Source organism: Hyla sarda, chromosome 1 (assembly GCF_029499605.1).
Source record: "Hyla sarda isolate aHylSar1 chromosome 1, aHylSar1.hap1, whole genome shotgun sequence".
NCBI lineage: Eukaryota > Metazoa > Chordata > Amphibia > Anura > Hylidae > Hyla > Hyla sarda.
Genome location: NC_079189.1, coordinates 21,115,673 through 21,136,078, shown reverse-complemented (window position 1 = coordinate 21,136,078; position 20,406 = coordinate 21,115,673). Strand labels below are relative to the sequence as shown.

Here is a 20,406-nt window from a genome sequence, read left to right as displayed (position 1 = left end):
CAGTGCTCTGACCAGAAATTGTTTCCAACACGTGTTGTAAGAAATTAAGCAGTGGAATGACGTTGTTCATCCTGTAATCCTGACGGCTTACTAATAATGTGGCTTCCTCAAGGGTCTGAGCAAATGGCAGGTGTCACGTATGAGCTGCCACTGGTTCACATTGAAGTTACACAGTGGAGTACCCCTATCCGTGTGGATCATCAATAAATCGGTGATGGCTTTTCTCTGTTTGTACAGTTGGTCCAACATGTGGAGGTGCTGAAGTGCATGCAAAGTTTCTTTCCCATTATTAGGATGCCTTGCAAATGGGGGGAACACTTCAAGAACTGCTTCACAACCAGATTGAATACATGTGCCATGCAGGGCACATGGCTCAGCCTTCCCAGTTGCAGCATGTGCAAAATGTTCTTCCCGTTCTCAGTCACCATGGTTCCCATTTCCAGTTTTCATGGAGTAAGCCATGCTTCGATTTCTGTACGAATGGCTTTTAGCAGTTCCTCCCCTGTGTGACTCTTCTTGCAAAGGCAAACCATGTGAAGAACAGCTTGACACTGTCGTGCCCTGCACAAATGGTATGCTGAAAGGCCACTGAGACTTGTCTGGGCAGTGCAGGCTGAGGACACAGTGGAGGATAAGGAGGTGGAGTCGCACACAGTCACAGGACCAACGCGCTGAGAGTGTGCAGGAGGAAGAGGCAAAATTGTGCAGGGCTGGTACTGCCTTCTTCGCAAAGAAATGATGGCTTGGCACTCTCCACCTGGGCTCTGCACAAGCCATCAGTTCTATGAAAGGTGCAGAGTCCACCACTTAAAATGGGAGGGACTGCAGCACCAGCAATTTAGACAGGAGCACATTCAGCTTCTGCACCGTTGGATGAGTGGGCGCATACTGTTGTCTCTTGGACATGGTTTTGCCAATCGATTGTTGGCAGAATGGCTGACTAAAAGTAGGAGGAGCAGGAGCATCTGGAGCGACAGAAGGAGGGTATGACACACAAACACACAGCTCCCTTCGGCTGAGGTGGTGGAGCCCTGGCTGGCTGAAAGAGGGAGCGGCGTGCCACTGGGTGATGCAGCAGGCTGGACCACTACATCGGAGCCACGGTTTTCCCAGGTCACTTTATGGTGGCGAAGCATATGTTAACGCAGGGCCATGGTGCCAATATTGGGACCCTGGCCACGCTTTACCTTCTGCCGACATATCTTGCATGTGGCTATGTGAACCTCCTCTGGATACTTGATGAAAAACTGCCACACAGCCGAGTAGCTGATTTTCCCACCAACAGTCCTCACTAATTGACTGCTACAGCCGCCATCTCCAGGAACCCCTGTTTCACTACCTCAAGGGAAGGTAGGCTGCCGCAAAGCAGGTTGTCTCGCCCAGGCACGTTTGACTCCAGAATTTTCACACCTGCCACCATGGTGACTGCCAACCATGCTACCGCCTTGCTGGCTCAGCTGCAGCCTCACGGGCAACCTGCAACTCTCTTCTCCTGATGATGATGATGAAGCCCCTTCTGCACCTAGCTCCCAATTGTGATCGGCTTCATCATCATGAACAAGTGTCTGAACGTCACTGATGTCCTCTTCAGGTTCCTCAACAGTGTCTGCTTCAGGACCCTGAACCCTGGCAACACCGCCTCCCACGTCACTCTCCTAATCACTACTTTTCCGCCTAGTGGAGGAAGCGGCGGATGTCTCCTCCACTTCTTGGCTGGGCAGTAGCTGCTGACTGTCCTCTTTCAGATCGTCCTCAGTGAATAGTGGAGCTGAACCCACAGCATAAGATACTTCTGTAGGGGAAGGAAGAGCATAGGACAGAGGCAATGGGAGGACAGGGACAGCTCCCAGGCCATGCCAACTGAGGGTTGTGTCTGAGGAACCCACCGACTATTGACTGGGGGTGTCAGATGTCACTTGTGAGAAGTGAATGACCGTGTTAACCAATCGACGACGGCAGATGGGTTGCTGGTCGAGACATGACCGCTAGCTGATAACGGGAGCTCGGGCCTCTCGCTGCTACTCCTGCTGCCAATCGCCCCTAGTCTGCTGCGACCTCTGCCTGAAGGATTTAGGCCTCTGCCACTCCTCCTGGACACTGAGGACAAGCAGGGCTCTGTACACTGAGGACAAGCAGGGCTCCCAGACACAGAGGACAAGCATGGCTCCCGGACACTGAGGACAAGCAGGGCTCCCAGACACTGAGGACAATTAGGGCTCTGTACACCGAGGACAAGCAGGGCTCTGTACACTGAGGACAAGCAGGGCTCTGTACACTGAGGACAAGCAGGGCTCTGTACATTGACAAGCAGGGCTCTGTACACTGAGGACATGCAGGGCTACCAGACACTGAGGACAAGCATGGCTCCCGGACACTGAGGACAAGTAGGACTCTGTACACTGAGGACAAGCAGGACTCCCGCAGGGCTCCCGGACACAGAGGACAAGCAGGGCTCCGTACACAGAGAAGTAGGCCGGGTGCACTGGTCTTCGACGGCAACAGTAAACTCTGGCACTGCCGGATGTGAAGTTCACTTGACCTAAGCGCCACTCCCAGGCAACCACTGCGGTTCTCTTACAGGGCTGCCGTGGCTGTCTGGGAGATGCGACATAGCATCCAGTGACATCGTTCCCCACCGGCTAAAACACAGACACAGGGGATCGCGGTGCCGGGCCCAGGTGTCACGGGCTGTGGGTAATTTAAATATTTTTTTTTTATTATTTAATGTGACAGGCGGCGGACAGCGCGGGCCCTTTTCCTGGCCGGGCCTTCGGATGAGGGCCGATTGGACCAGCCGGTCAGTCCGCCCCTGACAGTAAGGATCATGACGGTGGGCATTATTACACAGTAAGAAGCAGAAAAGGGGCATTTGTATATTTTGGGGCATTGAAAGAAAAACTATTACTGTGTAAAGAATAAAATAAGCGCTTTTACTGACAGGGAGCACTGAGAAGATCATTGTTATAGCATATGTGGGAGCTATTACTGATAGGCAGCACTGAGGAGATCACTGTTATAGTATATGTGGGCACTATTACTGACAGGCAGCACTGAGGAGATCACTGTTATTGGATATGTGGGCACTATTACTGACAGGCAGCACTGAGGAGATCACTGTTATAGTATATGTGTAGGCTATTACTAATAGGCAGCACTGAGAAGATCACTGTTATTGTATATGTGGAGGCTATTACTGACAGGCAGCACTGAGAAGATCATTGTTATAGTATATGTGGGAGCTATTACTGATAGGCAGCACTGAGGAGATCACTGTTATAGTATATGTGGGCACTATTACTGACAGGCAGCACTGAGGAGATCATTGTTATGGTATATGTGGGAGCTATTACTGATAGGCAGCACTGAGGAGATCACTGTTATAGTATATGTGGACACTATTACTGACAGGCAGCACTGAGGAGATCACTGTTATTGTATATGTGGGAGCTATTACTGACAGGTAGCACTGAGGAGATCACTGTTATAGTATATGTGGAGGCTATTACTGATAGGCAGCAGTGAGAAGATCACTGTTATTGTATCTGTGGGCGCTATTAATGACAAGAAGCACTGAGAAGATCACTGTTAGGCCATGTTCACACGTCAGAATTTTCTTGGCGGATTCTGCATTGGAATCCGGTGTGAGGTGCAGAACTGTGTCCTATGCAGTTCTGTGTTCACCCCTCACCTCAGCTGTCAGGATATTTCCAAAGATAAAGCAGGAAGGCAGAGCTGGGCAGGATGCAACTCTGCACCTCCATCAGCCCCGCACACAGCTCTCTCCACGCACCTCCATCAGCAGGAGAGACGGAAATTTTCACAGCCCCGCACGCACAGTGTGAACATGGCTCTAAAAATCTACGTCCCTCCTTTCCTCCTGAGTAAGGTAGGAGGAGGGAGCTGTGTACGGGGCTGAGGGAGGTGCAGAGTTGCGTCCTGCTGAGCTCTGCCTTCCCCGGACAGCTACTTCTGCTTCTCTGGACAGCTGAGGGGAGGCAAACACAGAATTACAAAGGACGCTGTTCTGCACCTCACACCAACACGGAGAATCCGCTGCAGCAAATCTAATTTAACATAATAAGTTTGTTTAAAATCGCCCTCTTCTGACCCCTATAATTTTCTCAGTTTTCCATATACAGGGATGTATGAGGGCTTATTCTTTTGTGCCATGATCTATAGTACAGTAAGGAGCATGACGGTGGGCATTATTACACAGTAAGGAGCAGAAAAGGGGCATTTGTATAGTTTGGGGCATTAAAAGGAAAACTATTCCTGTGTAAAGAATAAAATGAGGCCTTTTACTGACTTGAAGCACTGAAGAGAGCACTGTTATAGTATAAGTGGGAGCTATTACTAATAGGCAGCACTAAATCCGGTGTGAGGTGCAGGCTTTCACAGCCCCGCACGCACCGTGTGAGCTGGGCTGTAAAAATCTAAATCCCTCCTGCTGACAGGAGCGGGCTGTAAAAATCTACATCCCTCCTTTCCTCCTGAGTAAGGTAGGAGGAGGGAGCTGTGTACGGGGCTGAGGGAGGTGCAGAGTTGCGTCCTGCCGAGCTCTGCCTTCCCCGGACGGCTACTTCTGCTTCTCCGGACAGCTGAGGGGAGGCAAACGCAGAATTACAAAGGACACTGTTCTGCACCTCACACCAACACGGAGAATCCGCTGCAGCAAAGTCCCATTGAATTCAACAGGATTCTGCTGCTCTGTGCACACAGCAGATATCCGTGCTAGATGTTTCCGGCACAGAAATTCCTTTTTCTGTGTCCGCACACAGAATGATCATGTTCATTCTTTGTGAGGAGTCCGCACAGAATGCATAGATGTCTTTGAGATGGCACCACCCAGTTTGCAGAATGTCAGCATGGAGATTCTCCGTGTGGACATTCCGTCATGTGAACATAGCATACATACATTTTATGATGCCGTTTTGCACCGGATTTCTCTACATGTGTCCTTACAAGATGCTGTTGCTCCACAGCTGTCCGTGCACTTCGTTCTTGCAAAGGGTGGAGCTGAGCACATTGAGACCCCCGAATTAACGCAGCCACAAATTCATTCTGAATGGAATTATTATGTTTCTCATGTTGTAGTCACAGCCACTTGGGGTTTGCAGCACAATCTCATTTCCTCACATCAACTGAGATGCATGGAGCGCAACATGGTGATCTTTGGTCACACAATCTGGGGGCCACATTTTACATTTTTGCCCAGGGCCACACAGTCTAAAACTGGCCCTGTTCCAAATAGAATAAACAAAGTGTATAGCAGTCAATAAAATGTCTTCTTTATTGGAAATGCCTATAAAAACAGCAAAGGACTTGCTAAAAAACACAAAATAGCAAACCTGACCTGTTTCAGATGTACATGACCTCACTTTTAGATACAAAAAAAAAAATTACTATGTTTTCTTTATCTAAGAGTAAAGATCATGTAAATCCAACATGTCAGGTTTGAATTTCTCCTAGACTTTTATAACTTTGCTGCTATTTTCTGTGCTTTTTTGCAATTCTTTAGTAGTGATGAGCAGCAGGGGCCATATTCGAATTCGTGATATTTCGCAAATATATTGACGATTATTCGTCCTTTGTTCGCATATTCGCTATCTTCATTCACTTTTTTTCCATGCGAACATTTGCATTCAAATTTGTATGTGAGAAAAACAAAACAAATCGAAAACTTGCATGGAAAATTTGCATAACAATTCACATAAAAATTAGCATGTGAAAAAAACAAAAAAAAAAGAATATTCGTCTTCACGTATATATAGCACTATATTCTAAATATTTGCAAAATTGCGAAGTACTGATATTCGTGATAAAAATTAGCATTAAGAATATTCATGCACAACACTTTTCTTTAGCTGTTTTGTAGGCATTTTCAATAAAGACAACAATGTTTCACTGAGTACTGGCTGCTGCTCACAAGACAGACATGAGACTGACATCTGGTGATCTAACCAAGTAAACTAACTCAGATAGACATAATGGCCCTTATTAACTAAGAGTGTTGTGTAGGTTTCTTTGTGGGTTTTAATTCCCTACAATTTATTTTCCACGGTATTTACTAGGGTTTCCCTACATTTTCCACTTTCCCTACACTTTGCTTTTTTTTTTTTTACACATGTTCTAATCTGTAGGGTTTTCCTCAGCTGAAATCCACCACATTTTATGTGGAAACCTTAGTAAATATGTTGTTTTGTGAAAATGTCGGGAACACGCCCCTTTTCGGTAACCACACCCCTTTTCCCACCGATCACGCCCCTTTTTCACGTTTTCTAAGCAAAATGGAGAGTTATTCGGGTTTTTTTCAATTCTGGTGCAAATTCTGGCACAGACAGAATTTCTGGCGCAATGCGACAGAATCTGGTGCACAACCCGTCAAAAAATGAGGGCCAATATGGGTATCAATGATTAGATGCAGATACAGTATGTATATGTTTACACTTAGATACTTTACTCACATGTGGATATCCATATAAGCTTAACAGCTGGGCCATAGTAAGAGTAGTACCAGAATGTAAATCCCCAATAAAACCGACCACTGCATCATTCTCCATACAGGAATAGTTTGGAGCCGTCACTGTGTGTCCAGACAGTATCTGCAGAACATCTTTTATAACTTTATTCTCATGTCCACAAGAGTCATATATGTGATATCCCAGGGTGACATTGGGAAGGATATCTGATCTATTGTTAATTTCTTCTATAGCAAAGAGAAAAGCCCTCAGATGTGTATATTCTCTGGGGTGAGCACTATGGAACAATACAAGACAACTGTGTTACTAGATATATACAGCAGCAATTGTGTTATAAGAAGGAAGAATAAACTATAGGGGGACATTTGTTATTTGAACTGGAGAACTACAGAATAACTCTATGAATAAGATAACTAAAGGAGAACACTGCAGACATCCCCCCCCCCCCACACACACACACACATACACTTTTAAATCCTTAATTGTCACCAAGCAACAAACCTGAACCAAGCAACAAACCTGATTTCCTGGAATATCGGAAATATTTTAATTAATTTCTCCACTATTAATGGTGACGTGTAAAAGAATAAAAGTTTACCTGTCAAAAAAAAAAACTTTTTATATAATGTAGATAGTACCATTATATGTATATTTGTAATATGCACAGGTTAAAATTTTTTATATTTTTGTCCCTGCAGCTATTGTGTGTCTCTGTGAGGAGACCAAATACAGGAAGTGAGGGTGGACAAGCAGGGCTCTTTACACTGAGGACAAGTAGGGCTCTGTACACTGAGGACAAGCAGGGCTCTGAACACTGAGGACAAGCAGGGCTCTAACCACTAAGGACCAGCAGGGCTCTCTACACTGAGGACAAGCAGGGCTCTGTACACTGAGGACAAGCAGGGCTCTAACCACTAAGGATTTAATAATAGAGTATGTAGAATGATTTTCCAGACCTACAAGGGGTCAAATCATCTCTCAGCATCAAAAATATGCAAAACACTTTACAAAAAAAAGTGTAGGGGGAGTTCTACTAAAATATAACTTTTATTGTTACTTATTAAAATTACACCATTCTAGTGATTGTGAACTATCACCATCTAAAAAAGATTGATTCACAGGATCCACTAAAGGTTACCACCCGTCTGGTGGATTTATCATATATTCTGAGCGCCACCTGTCTGGTGGTTATCATAGATTCCCATATATATATATATATATATATATATATATATATATATATATATATATATATTGTTCTCTACGCGTTTCTACCCTAGTTTAGGGTGTCATCAGGAGAACTTTATACATGCAAAGGTCTCAATGTATAGGATTAACACATATGAAAAAGAGATAACAATAGTGTCACTCAGTATGTATGAACATGAATCAATATGGCACCCCGATACTAGGTGCCACTATACGGGTGTAATCGGTCACAGCGAATCCAGGAGTAAGTAGGTATATCCTAGGAGAAAGATACATGAAGCCAGTCAGCCCATATGCTCAGCTGCAATAAAGTCTTTTATCTTACATGAAGCTAACACTCACAGTCCTTAGTCAAGCTCCCGGTACCTAAAAAAGAATAACACATATATCCCTGTAAATAAAAGATGCCTTGCGGTACCTGCAAAGGAATAGCGGTATCGCCGCCACTCGCTACTCACTGTCCGCTGATGTGAACATCAATTACAGGATCCCGGTAGGTGCGCAAACCCGCAATAGCGGGGAGCCAGTGTCAGTCTCACCGGCTTCTGTGCGCTCACCTAGCCGGGATCCTTGGCATCTGGCGTCATATCCTGGCGCCTCTGCGTGATGTCGTTCGTCCCCGTCTCGCTCTGACGCCTACAGGGGGCAGGGCTGATTGCCGCACATCACTGCTTAGTACGGGGCCAGATAGAAGACACTGTGATTTACGGCTAGGAGAGTAGGTAAATTAACTCCTAGGTAACCGGCACAAAATATAATCGCAATAAAGATCTAAGTCACAGCCTAAGTAGCAAACGCAGCTCCCTAGGGGATAATGCAAACAGGTGAGTAAAACCCTGCTTGCATTAAACATCTAAATTCCTTATGGCCAAAGAAGATAGGGTTAGGTTGTGCACTGAGGACAAGCAGGCCTATGTACACTGAAGACAAGCAGGGCTCTATATACTGAGGACAAGCAGGGCTCTGTACACTGTGGACAAGCAGGGCTCTGTACACTGTGGGCAAGCAGGGCTCTGTACACTGAGGACAAGCAGGGCTCCGTGCAGTGAGGCTCTATGAAATGGTCCCGGCTCACACAGCAGGATGATTGACAAGCCAGGAGCCTGCACAGAGCCCTGCTTGTCCTGCCCACACTTCCTGTATTTGGACTCTTCATAGACACACACAGGCAACAGCTGCAAGGACAGCATTTTTTTTACCTAAAAATATAAAAAAAAATGTAATCAATCAATATTACAAATATACATATAATAGCTTTATCTACATTATATCAAAAGTTTTTGTTAAGCACAGGTACACTTAAAAAATCATGAAAAACACTTACTCTATCAAGCTCCTAATTTGTTTCCCTCAGTCTGTGGTAGATCTTTAGTCTTAACCCCTTAACGACGCAGGACGTATATTTATTTCCTGTGCCGGCTCCCGCGATATAATGCGGGGTCACGCGGTGACCCCGCGTCATATCGGGTCGGTGCCAGCGGCCATCAACGGCTGGTACCCGCGGCTAATACAGGATATCCCCGATCGTGGTGATGCCCTGTATTAACCCTTCAGACGTGGCGATCAAAGTTGACCGCCGTGTCTGAATTGAAAGTGTAAGTAACCTGTCAGCTTAGTCGGGCTGTTCGTGACCGCCGCGATAAAATCGCAGCATCCCGAACAGCTTACAGGACACCGGGATGATCCCTACCTGCCTCCTCGGTGTCCTATCGGCGAATGACTGCTTCCAAATTCCAAAATAGCGTATTTTTGGTAACTTTTTATAACATTAAAAAAATGAATAAAAAGCGATTAAAAAGTCCAATCAGAACAAAAATGGTACCGATAAAATTGAGCCCTCAAATCGCCCCATACGCAGAAAAATAAAAAAGTTATAGGGGTCAGAATAGGACTGTCACGATGCCGGCTGGCAGGAGGTGGATCCTCTATGCCAGAGAGGGATGGCGAGGACCGCGCTAGTGGACTGGTTCTAAGCCACTACAGGTTTTCACCAGAGCCCGCCGCAAAGCGGGATGGTCTTGCTGCGGCGGTAGTGACCAGGTCGTATCCACTAGCAACGGCTCACCTCTCTGGCTGCTGAAGATGCTGAAGATAGGCGAGGTACAAGGGAGTAGGCAGAAGCAAGGTCGGACGTAGCAGAAGGTCGAGGCAGGCAGCAAGGATCGTAGTCAGGGGCAACGGCAGGAGGTCAGGAACTCGGGCTAGGAACAGACAAGGGAACGCTTTCACTAGGCACTAAGGCAACAAGATCCGGCAAGGGAGTGCAGGGGAAGTGAGGTAATATAGGGAAGTACACAGGTGATCACACTAACAGGTAATTGGGAAGATTGGGCCAGGCACCAACATTGGTGCACTGGCCCTTTAAATTGCAGAGACCCGGCGCGCGCGCGCCCTAGGGAGCGGGGCCGCGCGCGCCGGGACAGGACCGACGGAGAGCGAGTCAGGTACGGGGACCGGGGTGCGCATCGCGAGCGGGCGCCACCCGCATCGCGAATCGCATCCCGGCTGGAGGCGGGACCGCAGCGCACCCGGTCAGTGGATCTGACCGGGGCGCTGCAGCAACGAGGATGAGGCGAGCGCTCCGGGGAGGAACGGGGACCCGGAGCGCTCGGCGTAACAGTACCCCCCCCCTTGGGTCTCCCCCTCTTCTTGGGGCCAAAGAACCTGAGGGGAAAAAAAAAGTCAATTTTTCCGTGATGAGGTCCGATGCACATTAGGAGGGGTTCTGTGCGGAAACGCATGAGACAGTCCAATCTTTTATTGTTAATACAATAGATGTAGAGGGGTCTGGCGAGACTGGTCACAGGGACGTAGAACCTGTTGATAAGAGAGGCCAAAAAAAATTTTCCTGCAGATCCGGAATCCAAGGAGACCATAGTAGAGAAGGAGAAGGTAGAGGCAGATATCCGCACAGGCACAGTAAGGCGTGGAGAAGCAGAGTTGACATCAAGAACTGTGTCACCTTTGTGCGGAGTCAGCGTACGTCTTTCCAGGCGGGGAGGACGGATAGGACAATCCTTCAGGAAGTGTTCGGTACCGGCATAGTACAGGCAAAGATTCTCCATGCGGCGTCGTGTCCTCTCTTGAGGTGTCAAGCGAGACCGGTCAACTTGCATAGCCTCCGCGGCGGGAAGCACAGGAACGGATTGCAGAGGACCAGAGGAGAGAGGAGCCGGGGAGAAAAAACGCTTCGTGCGAACAAAGTCCATATCCAGGCGGAGCTCCAGACGCCATCCGGAAGAACGCATGTCAATGCGAGTGGCAAGATGAATGAGTTCATGTAGGTCAGCAGGAGTCTCTCGTGCGGCCAGAACATCTTTAATGTTGCTGGATAGGCCTTTTTTAAAGGTCGCGCAGAGAACCTCACTATTCCAGGACAACTCGTAAGCAAGAGCACGGAACTGAATGGCGTACTCGCCAATGGAAGAAACACCCTGTTCCAGGTTCAGCAGGGCAATCTCGGCAGAAGAAGCTCAGGCAGGCTCCTCGAAGACACCACGGACCTCAGCGAAGAAGGACTGGACTGTGGCTGTGGCAGAATCATTGCGGTCCCCATCAAACTTGTCCGGCAGGGACAAGCAGGGGTTAGGAACGGCCGGTTGCTGCGGAGGAGTTGCAGGAGCCGGCGGAGGAGATGGTTGTTGCAGCTGTAGCTGTGACTGAAGTTGCTGTATCTGCGGCAGCAGCTGCTGTGACTGAAGTTGCTGTATTTGCGGCAGCAGCTGCTGTAACTGTGACTGAAGACGCTGTGTCTCGGAGATCAAGTATGCCAGCTGTTGATCTCGTTGGGCGATCTTTACGCCAAATTTGTCCGGCAGGGACAAGCAGGGGTTAGGAACGGCCGGTTGCTGCGGAGGAGTTGCAGGAGCCGGCGGAGGAGATGGTAGTTGCAGCTGTAGCTGTTGCTGTATCTGCAGCTGCTGTATCTGTGACTGAATACGCAGTGCCTCGGAAGTCAAGTATGCCAGCTGTTGATCTCGTTGGGCGATCTTTAGGGCTAGCTGGGCGACCAGTGTAGGATCTACAGCGGGATCCATGGCCGGATCTACTGTCACGATGCCGGCTGGCAGGAGGTGGATCCTCTATGCCAGAGAGGGATGGCGAGGACCGCGCTAGTGGACCGGTTCTAAGCCACTACAGGTTTTCACCAGAGCCCGCCGCAAAGCGGGATGGTCTTGCTGCGGCGGTAGTGACCAGGTCGTATCCACTAGCAACGGCTCACCTCTCTGGCTGCTGAAGATGCTGAAGATAGGCGAGGTACAAGGGAGTAGGCAGAAGCAAGGTCGGACGTAGCAGAAGGTCGAGGCAGGCAGCAAGGATCGTAGTCAGGGGCAACGGCAGGAGGTCAGGAACTCGGGCTAGGAACAGACAAGGGAACGCTTTCACTAGGCACTAAGGCAACAAGATCCGGCAAGGGAGTGCAGGGGAAGTGAGGTAATATAGGGAAGTACACAGGTGATCACACTAACAGGTAATTGGGAAGATTGGGCCAGGCACCAACATTGGTGCACTGGCCCTTTAAATTGCAGAGACCCGGCGCGCGCGCGCCCTAGGGAGCGGGGCCGCGCGCGCCGGGACAGGACCGACGGAGAGCGAGTCAGGTACGGGGACCGGGGTGCGCATCGCGAGCGGGCGCCACCCGCATCGCGAATCGCATCCCGGCTGGAGGCGGGACCGCAGCGCACCCGGTCAGTGGATCTGACCGGGGCGCTGCAGCAACGAGGATGAGGCGAGCGCTCCGGGGAGGAACGGGGACCCGGAGCGCTCGGCGTAACAAGGACATTTTTCAACGTATAGATTTTCCTGCATGTAGTTATGATTTTTTCCAGAAGTACGACAAAATCAAACCTATATAAGTAGGCTATCATTTTAACCGTATGGACCTACAGAATAATGATAAGGTGTCATTTTTACCAAAAAATGCACTGTGTAGAAACGGAAACCCCCAAAATGTACAAAATGGCATTTTTTCTTAAAATTTGGTCTCACAATGATTTCTTTTTTCCTTTTCGCCGTGGATTTTTGGGTAAAATGACTAATGTCACTTCAAAGTAGAATTGGTGGCGCAAAGAATAAGCCATAATATGGATTTTTAGATGGAAAATTTAAAGGGTTATGATTTTTAAAAGGTAAGGAGGAAAAAACGAAAATGATAAAACTAAAAAACACCTTAAAGGAGATATCCAATAGTGAAAAATCTAAAAATAAGTACCTGCCACAGGTTAGACCTTGATTCCATGATGCCACCACACTTTTCATTATATGTCTGCCCCATCCTGTTTGTATGCTATGCCACATTGAAAATAGCAGCACTTCCTGGTTATGGAGCCTGAGCTCCCATCATCCTCTTCACTCTGAAAAAAATGACTTCCTCTCAAGTCTGTAACATAATGTACACCCCCAAAGTCTGCCCATATCACGCCCTACTGTGCTAAATCTCTGCCCTTCTTATTGCTCACCAATCACAGCACTCACATATTGAACCAATCACAGCACTCACATATTGAACCAATCACAGCACTCCTGCTTGAGCCTGAATGAGGACGTACACAGCTCCACCCCTCCCCCTGCTCTATCTACATAGGACCTAATTTATCATGGGGAGGTTTCAAGTTTTCACGGGGAAAGCACTGAGAGGGTGGGGGGGGGGGAGACAGGACAGGACGTCCACAGCTCCTCACCTCCATAATGATTTCAATGTGTGAGGAGACATACTGCGCTGCAGGGGCTGGGGATGATTTCTATATGTGAGGAGACATATTACACTGCACGGGCTGGGGATGATTTCTATATGTGAGGAGACATATTACACTGCACGGGCTGGGGATGATTTCTATATGTGAGGAGACATATTACACTGCACGGGCTGGGGATGATTTCTATATGTGAGGAGACATACTGCACTGCAGGGGCTGGGGATGATTTCTATATGTGAGGAGACATATTACACTGCAGGGGCTGGGGATGATTTCTATATGTGAGGAGACATATTACACTGCACGGGCTGGGGATGATTTCTATATGTGAGGAGACATATTACACTGCACGGGCTGGGGATGATTTCTATATGTGAGGAGACATATTACACTGCACGGGCTGGGGATGATTTCTATATGTGAGGAGACATACTGCACTGCAGGGGCTGGGGATGATTTCATATATGTGAGGAGACATATTACACTGCAGGGGCTGGGGATGATTTCTATATGTGAGGAGACATATTACACTGCAGGGGCTGGGGATGATTTCTATATGTGAGGAGACATATTACACTGCAGGGGCTGGGGATGATTTCCATATGTGAGGAGACATATTACACTGCAGGGGCTGGGGATGATTTCTATGTGTGAGGAGACATATTACACTGCAGGGGCTGGGGATGATTTCTATATATGAGGAGACATATTACACTGCAGGGGCTGGGGATGATTTCTATATGTGAGGAGACATATTACACTGCACGGGCTGGGGATGATTTCTATATGTGAGGAGACACATTACACTGCAGGGGCTGGGGATGATTTCTATATGTGAGGAGACATATTACACTGCAGGGGCTGGGGGTGATTTCTATATGTGAGAAGACATATTACACTGCAGGGGCTGGGGATGATTTCTATATGTGAGGAGACATATTACACTGCAGGGGCTGGGGATGATTTCTATATGTGAGGAGACATATCACACTGCAGGGGCTGGGGATGATTTCTATATGTGAGGAGACATATTACACTGCAGGGGCTGGGGATGATTTCTATATGTGAGGAGACATATTACACTGCAGGGGCTGGGGATGATTTCTATATGTGAGGAGACATATTACACTGCACGGGCTGGGGATGATTTCTATATGTGAGGAGACATATTACACTGCAGGGGCTGGGGATGATTTCTATATGTGAGGAGACATATTACACTGCAGGGGCTGGGGATGATTTCTATATGTGAGGAGACATATTACACTGCAGGGGCTGGGGATGATTTCTATATGTGAGGAGACATATTACACTGCAGGGGCTGGGGATGATTTCTATATGTGAGGAGACATATTACACTGCAGGGGCTGGGGATGATTTCTATATGTGAGGAGACATAATACACTGCAGGGGCTGGGGATGATTTCTATATGTGAGGAGACATACTGCACTGCAGGGGCTGGGGATGATTTCTATATGTGAGGAGACATATTACACTGCAGGGGCTGGGGATGATTTCTATATGTGAGGAGACATAATACACTGCAGGGGCTGGGGATGATTTCTATATGTGAGGAGACATATTACACTGCAGGGGCTGGGGATGATTTCTATATGTGAGGAGACATATTACACTGCAGGGGCTGGGGATGATTTCTATATGTGAGGAGACATATTACACTGCAGGGGCTGGGGATGATTTCTATATGTGAGGAGACATAATACACTGCAGGGGCTGGGGATGATTTCTATATGTGAAGAGACATATTACACTGCAGGGGCTGGGGATGATTTCTATATGTTAGGAAACATATTACACTGCAGGGGCTGGGGATGATTTCTATATGTGAGGAGACATATTACACTGCAGGGGCTGGGGATGATTTCTATATGTGAGGAGACATATTACACTGCAGGGGCTGGGGGTGATTTCTATATGTGAGGAGACATATTACACTGCAGGGGCTGGGGATGATTTCTATATGTGAGGAGACATACTGCACTGCAGGGGCTGGGGATGATTTCATATATGTGAGGAGACATATTACACTGCAGGGGCTGGGGATGATTTCTATATGTGAGGAGACATATTACACTGCAGGGGCTGGGGATGATTTCTATATGTGAGGAGACATATTACACTGCAGGGGCTGGGGATGATTTCTATATGTGAGGAGACATATTACACTGCAGGGGCTGGGGATGATTTCTATATGTGAGAAGACATATTACACTGCAGGGGCTGGGGATGATTTCTATATGTGAGGAGACATATTACACTGCACGGGCTGGGGATGATTTCTATTTGTGAGGAGACATATTACACTGCAGGGGCTGGGGATGATTTCTATATGTGAGGAGACATATTACACTGCACGGGCTGGGGATGATTTCTATATGTGAAAAGACATATTACATTGCACTGGCTGGGGATGATTTCTATATGTGAGGAGACATATTACACTGCACGGGCTGGGGATGATTTCTATATGTGAGGAGACATATTACACTGCAGGGGCAGGGGATGATTTCTATATGTGAGGAGACATACTGCACTGCAGGGGCTGGTGATGATTTCTATATGTGAGGAGACATATTACACTGCAGGGGCTGGTGATGATTTCTATATGTGAGGAGACATATTACACTGCATGGGCTGGGGATGATTTCTATATGTGAGGAGACATATTACACTGCACGGGCTGGGGATGATTTCTATATGTGAGGAGACACATTACACTGCAGGGGCTGGGGATGATTTCTATATGTGAGGAGACATATTACACTGCAGGGGCTGGGGTGATTTCTATATGTGAGGAGACACATTACACTGCAGGGGCTGGGGATGATTTCTATATGTGAGAAGACATACTACACTGCAGGGGCTGGGGATGATTTCTATATGTGAGGAGACATATTACACTGCAGGGGCTGGGGATGATTTCTATATGTGAGGAGACATATTACACTGCAGGGGCTGGGGATGATTTCTATATGTGAGGAGACATATTACACTGCAGGGGCTGGAGATGATTTCTATATGTGAGGAGACATATTACACTGCACGGGCTGGGGATGATTTCTATATGTGAGGAGACATATTACACTGCAGGGGCTGGGGATGATTTCTATATGTGAGGAGACATATTACACTGCAGGGGCTGGGGGTGATTTCTATATGTGAGGAGACATATTACACTGCACGGGCTGGGGATGATGTCTATATGTGAGGAGACATATTACACTGCAGGTGCTGGGGATGATTTCTATATGTGAGGAGACATATTACACTGCAGGGGCTGGGGATGATTTCTATATGTGAGGAGACATATTACACTGCAGGGGCTGGGGATGATTTCTATATGTGAGGAGACATATTACACTGCACGGGCTGGGGATGATTTCTATATGTGAGGAGACATATTACACTGCAGGGGCTGGGGATGATTTCTATATGTGAGGAGACATATTACACTGCACGGGCTGGGGATGATTTCTATATGTGAGGAGACATATTACACTGCAGGGGCTGGGGATGATTTCTATATGTGAGGAGACATATTACACTGCAGGGGCTGGGGATGATTTCTATATGTGAGGAGACATATTACACTGCAGGGGCTGGGGATGATTTCTATATGTGAGGAGACATATTACACTGCAGGGGCTGGGGATGATTTCTATATGTGAGGAGACATATTACACTGCAGGGGCTGGGGATGATTTCTATATGTGAGGAGACATATTACACTGCAGGGGCTGGGGATGATTTCTATATGTGAGGAGACATATTACACTGCACGGGCTGGGGATGATTTCTATATGTGAGGAGACATATTACACTGCAGGGGCTGGGGATGATTTCTATATGTGAGAAGACATATTACACTGCAGGGGCTGGGGATGATTTCTATATGTGAGAAGACATATTACACTGCAGGGGCTGGGGATGATTTCTATATGTGAGGAGACATATTACACTGCACGTGCTGGTGGTGTATAGACTACAGGGAATAAATATTATATTTTGCGTGATGGGGGACTCCTGAATGACATGCTGGGAGTTGTAGTCCCTGTTATGTGTGTGTATGCCAGTGTTTCCCAACCAGGGTGCCTCCAGCTGTTGCAAAACTACAACTCCCAGCATGCCCTGACAGCCTTTGGGCATGCTAGGAGTTGCAGTTTTGCAGCAGCTGGAGCCACACTGGTTGGGAAACACTGGTGTAACATGATGTGTATGCTGAATAGGCTAGAACAGTGTTTTCCAACCAGTGTGCCTCCAGGTGTTGCAAATCTACAACTCCCAGCATGCCCAAAGTCTGTCAGGGCATGACAGGGAGTTGTAGTTTTGCAACAGCTGTGGGCACACTGGTTTGGAAACACTAGCATACACACACATAACAGGGAATACAACTCCCAGCATGTCATTCAGGAGCCCCCCCCCCCCCCCTCACACATAGAAATCATTCCCAGTATGATATTTATTCCCCTGCAGTTCTTACATCCCCAGCCCTGTATTATGTCTCCTTCTCACACGTCCTCTCTCCCTCCCTCCCCTCCCCCCGTGCAAACTTGAAACCTCCCCATGATAAGTTAGGTCCTGTGTAGACAGAGCTGGGGGAGGGGAGGAGCTGTGTACATCCTCATTCTCCCCCTGTCTTCCTGTGTTATGCAGAGCTGCGCTCTCCATCCTCTGGGAGGGGGGATGATGGGGCGTGGCTTAATCATCTCCTGCAGACGTGCGTGTCACGATGCCGGCTGGCAGGTAGTGGATCCTCTGTGCCAGAGAGGGATTGGCGTGGACCGTGCTAGTGGACCGGTTCTAAGCCACTACTGGTTTTCACCAGAGCCCGCCGCAAAGCGGGATGGTCTTGCTGCGGCGGTAGTGACCAGGTCGTATCCACTAGCAACGGCTCACCTCTCTGGCTGCTGAAGATAGGCGCGGTACAAGGGAGTAGACAGAAGCAAGGTCGGACGTAGCAGAAGGTCGGGGCAGGCAGCAAGGATCGTAGTCAGGGGCAACGGCAGAAGGTCTGGAAACACAGGCAAGGAACACACAAGGAACGCTTTCACTGGCACTAAGGCAACAAGATCCGGCAAGGGAGTGCAGGGGAAGTGAGGTGATATAGGGAAGTGCACAGGTGAACACACTAATTGGAACCACTGCGCCAATCAGCGGCGCAGTGGCCCTTTAAATCGCAGAGACCCGGCGCGCGCGCGCCCTAGGGAGCGGGGCCGCGCGCGCCGGGACAGAACAGACGGAGAGCGAGTCAGGTAGGGGAGCCGGGGTGCGCATCGCGAGCGGGCGCTACCCGCATCGCGAATCGCATCCCGGCTGGCAGCGGAATCGCAGCGCCCCGGGTCAGAGGACGTGACCGGAGCGCTGCCGCGGGGAGAGTGAAGCGAGCGCTCCGGGGAGGAGCGGGGACCCGGAGCGCTCGGCGTAACAGTACCCCCCCCCTTGGGTCTCCCCCTCTTCTTAGAGCCTGAGAACCTGAGGAGCAGACTTTTGTCTAGGATGTTGTCCTCAGGTTCCCAGGATCTCTCTTCAGGACCACAACCCTCCCAGTCCACTAAAAAAAAATTTTTCCCTCTGACCTTTTTGGCAGCTAAAATCTCTTTGACCGAGAAGATGTCCGAGGAGCCGGAAACAGGAGTGGGAGGAACAGATTTGGGAGAAAAACGGTTGAGGATGAGTGGTTTGAGAAGAGAGACGTGAAAGGCATTAGGGATACGAAGAGAGGGAGGAAGAAGAAGTTTATAAGAGACAGGATTAATTTGACACAAAATTTTGAAAGGACCAAGATAGCGTGGTCCCAACTTGTAGCTAGGGACACGGAAGCGGACATATTTAGCGGAGAGCCATACCTTGTCTCCAGGGGAAAAAACGGGGGGAGCTCTTCTTTTCTTATCCGCGAACTTCTTCATGCGTGATGAAGCCTGTAAGAGAGAATTTTGGGTCTCTCTCCATATGATGGAAAGGTCACGAGAAATTTCATCCACAGCGGGCAGACCAGAGGGCAAGGGAGTAGGGAGGGGGGGAAGAGGGTGACGGCCGTACACCACGAAAAATGGGGATTTGGAGGAAGACTCAGAGACCCTGAAGTTATATGAGAATTCGGCCCATGGGAGGAGATCTGCCCAGTCATCCTGGCGGGAGGAAACAAAATGTCGCAAATAATCACCCAAGATCTGGTTAATCCTTTCTACTTGTCCATTGGACTGGGGATGATATGCAGAAGAAAAATTTAATTTAATCTTGAGTTGTTTACAGAGAGCCCTCCAGAATTTAGACACGAATTGGACGCCTCTATCCGAGACAATCTGCGTAGGCAACCCGTGAAGACGAAAAATGTGTACAAAAAATTGTTTAGCCAACTGAGGCGCAGAAGGAAGACCAGGAAGAGGGATGAAATGTGCCATTTTGGAGAATCGATCAACGACCACCCAAATAACAGTGTTGCCACGGGAAGGGGGTAAATCAGTAATAAAATCCATACCAATCAGAGACCAAGGCTGTTCGGGGACAGGCAGAGGATGAAGAAAACCAGCGGGCTTCTGGCGAGGAGTCTTATCCCGGGCACAGATAGTGCAGGCTCGCACAAAGTCCACAACATCCGTCTCCAGAGTCGGCCACCAATAGAAGCGGGAGATGAGTTGCACAGATTTCTTGATACCCGCATGACCTGCGAGATGGGAGGAGTGTCCCCATTTGAGGATTCCGAGGCGTTGGCGAGGAGAAACAAAGGTCTTTCCTGGAGGAGTCTGCCTGATGGAGGCAGGAGAAGTGGAGATCAGGCAGTCAGGTGGAATGATGTGTTGCGGAGAGAGTTCAACTTCTGAGGCATCCGAGGAACGAGAGAGAGCATCGGCCCTAATGTTCTTATCGGCAGGACGAAAGTGAATCTCAAAATTAAATCGGGCAAAGAACAGAGACCACCGGGCCTGGCGAGGATTCAGCCGTTGGGCAGACTGGAGGTAGGAGAGGTTCTTGTGGTCGGTGTAGATAATAACAGGAGAAC

General features: G+C 48.4%; 1 protein-coding gene across 1 annotated transcript in view; it reads right to left on the bottom strand.

Moving 5' to 3' along the window:
• Positions 1-20,406, bottom strand: part of LOC130321444 (extracellular calcium-sensing receptor-like) — a 214,000-nt gene that overhangs the window by 119,925 nt on the left and 73,669 nt on the right. Inside the window, exon 3 of the mRNA XM_056553038.1 lies at positions 6,465-6,756. Coding sequence (XP_056409013.1) covers positions 6,465-6,756 — 292 coding nt within the window. The remainder of the gene's footprint in view (positions 1-6,464; positions 6,757-20,406) is intronic.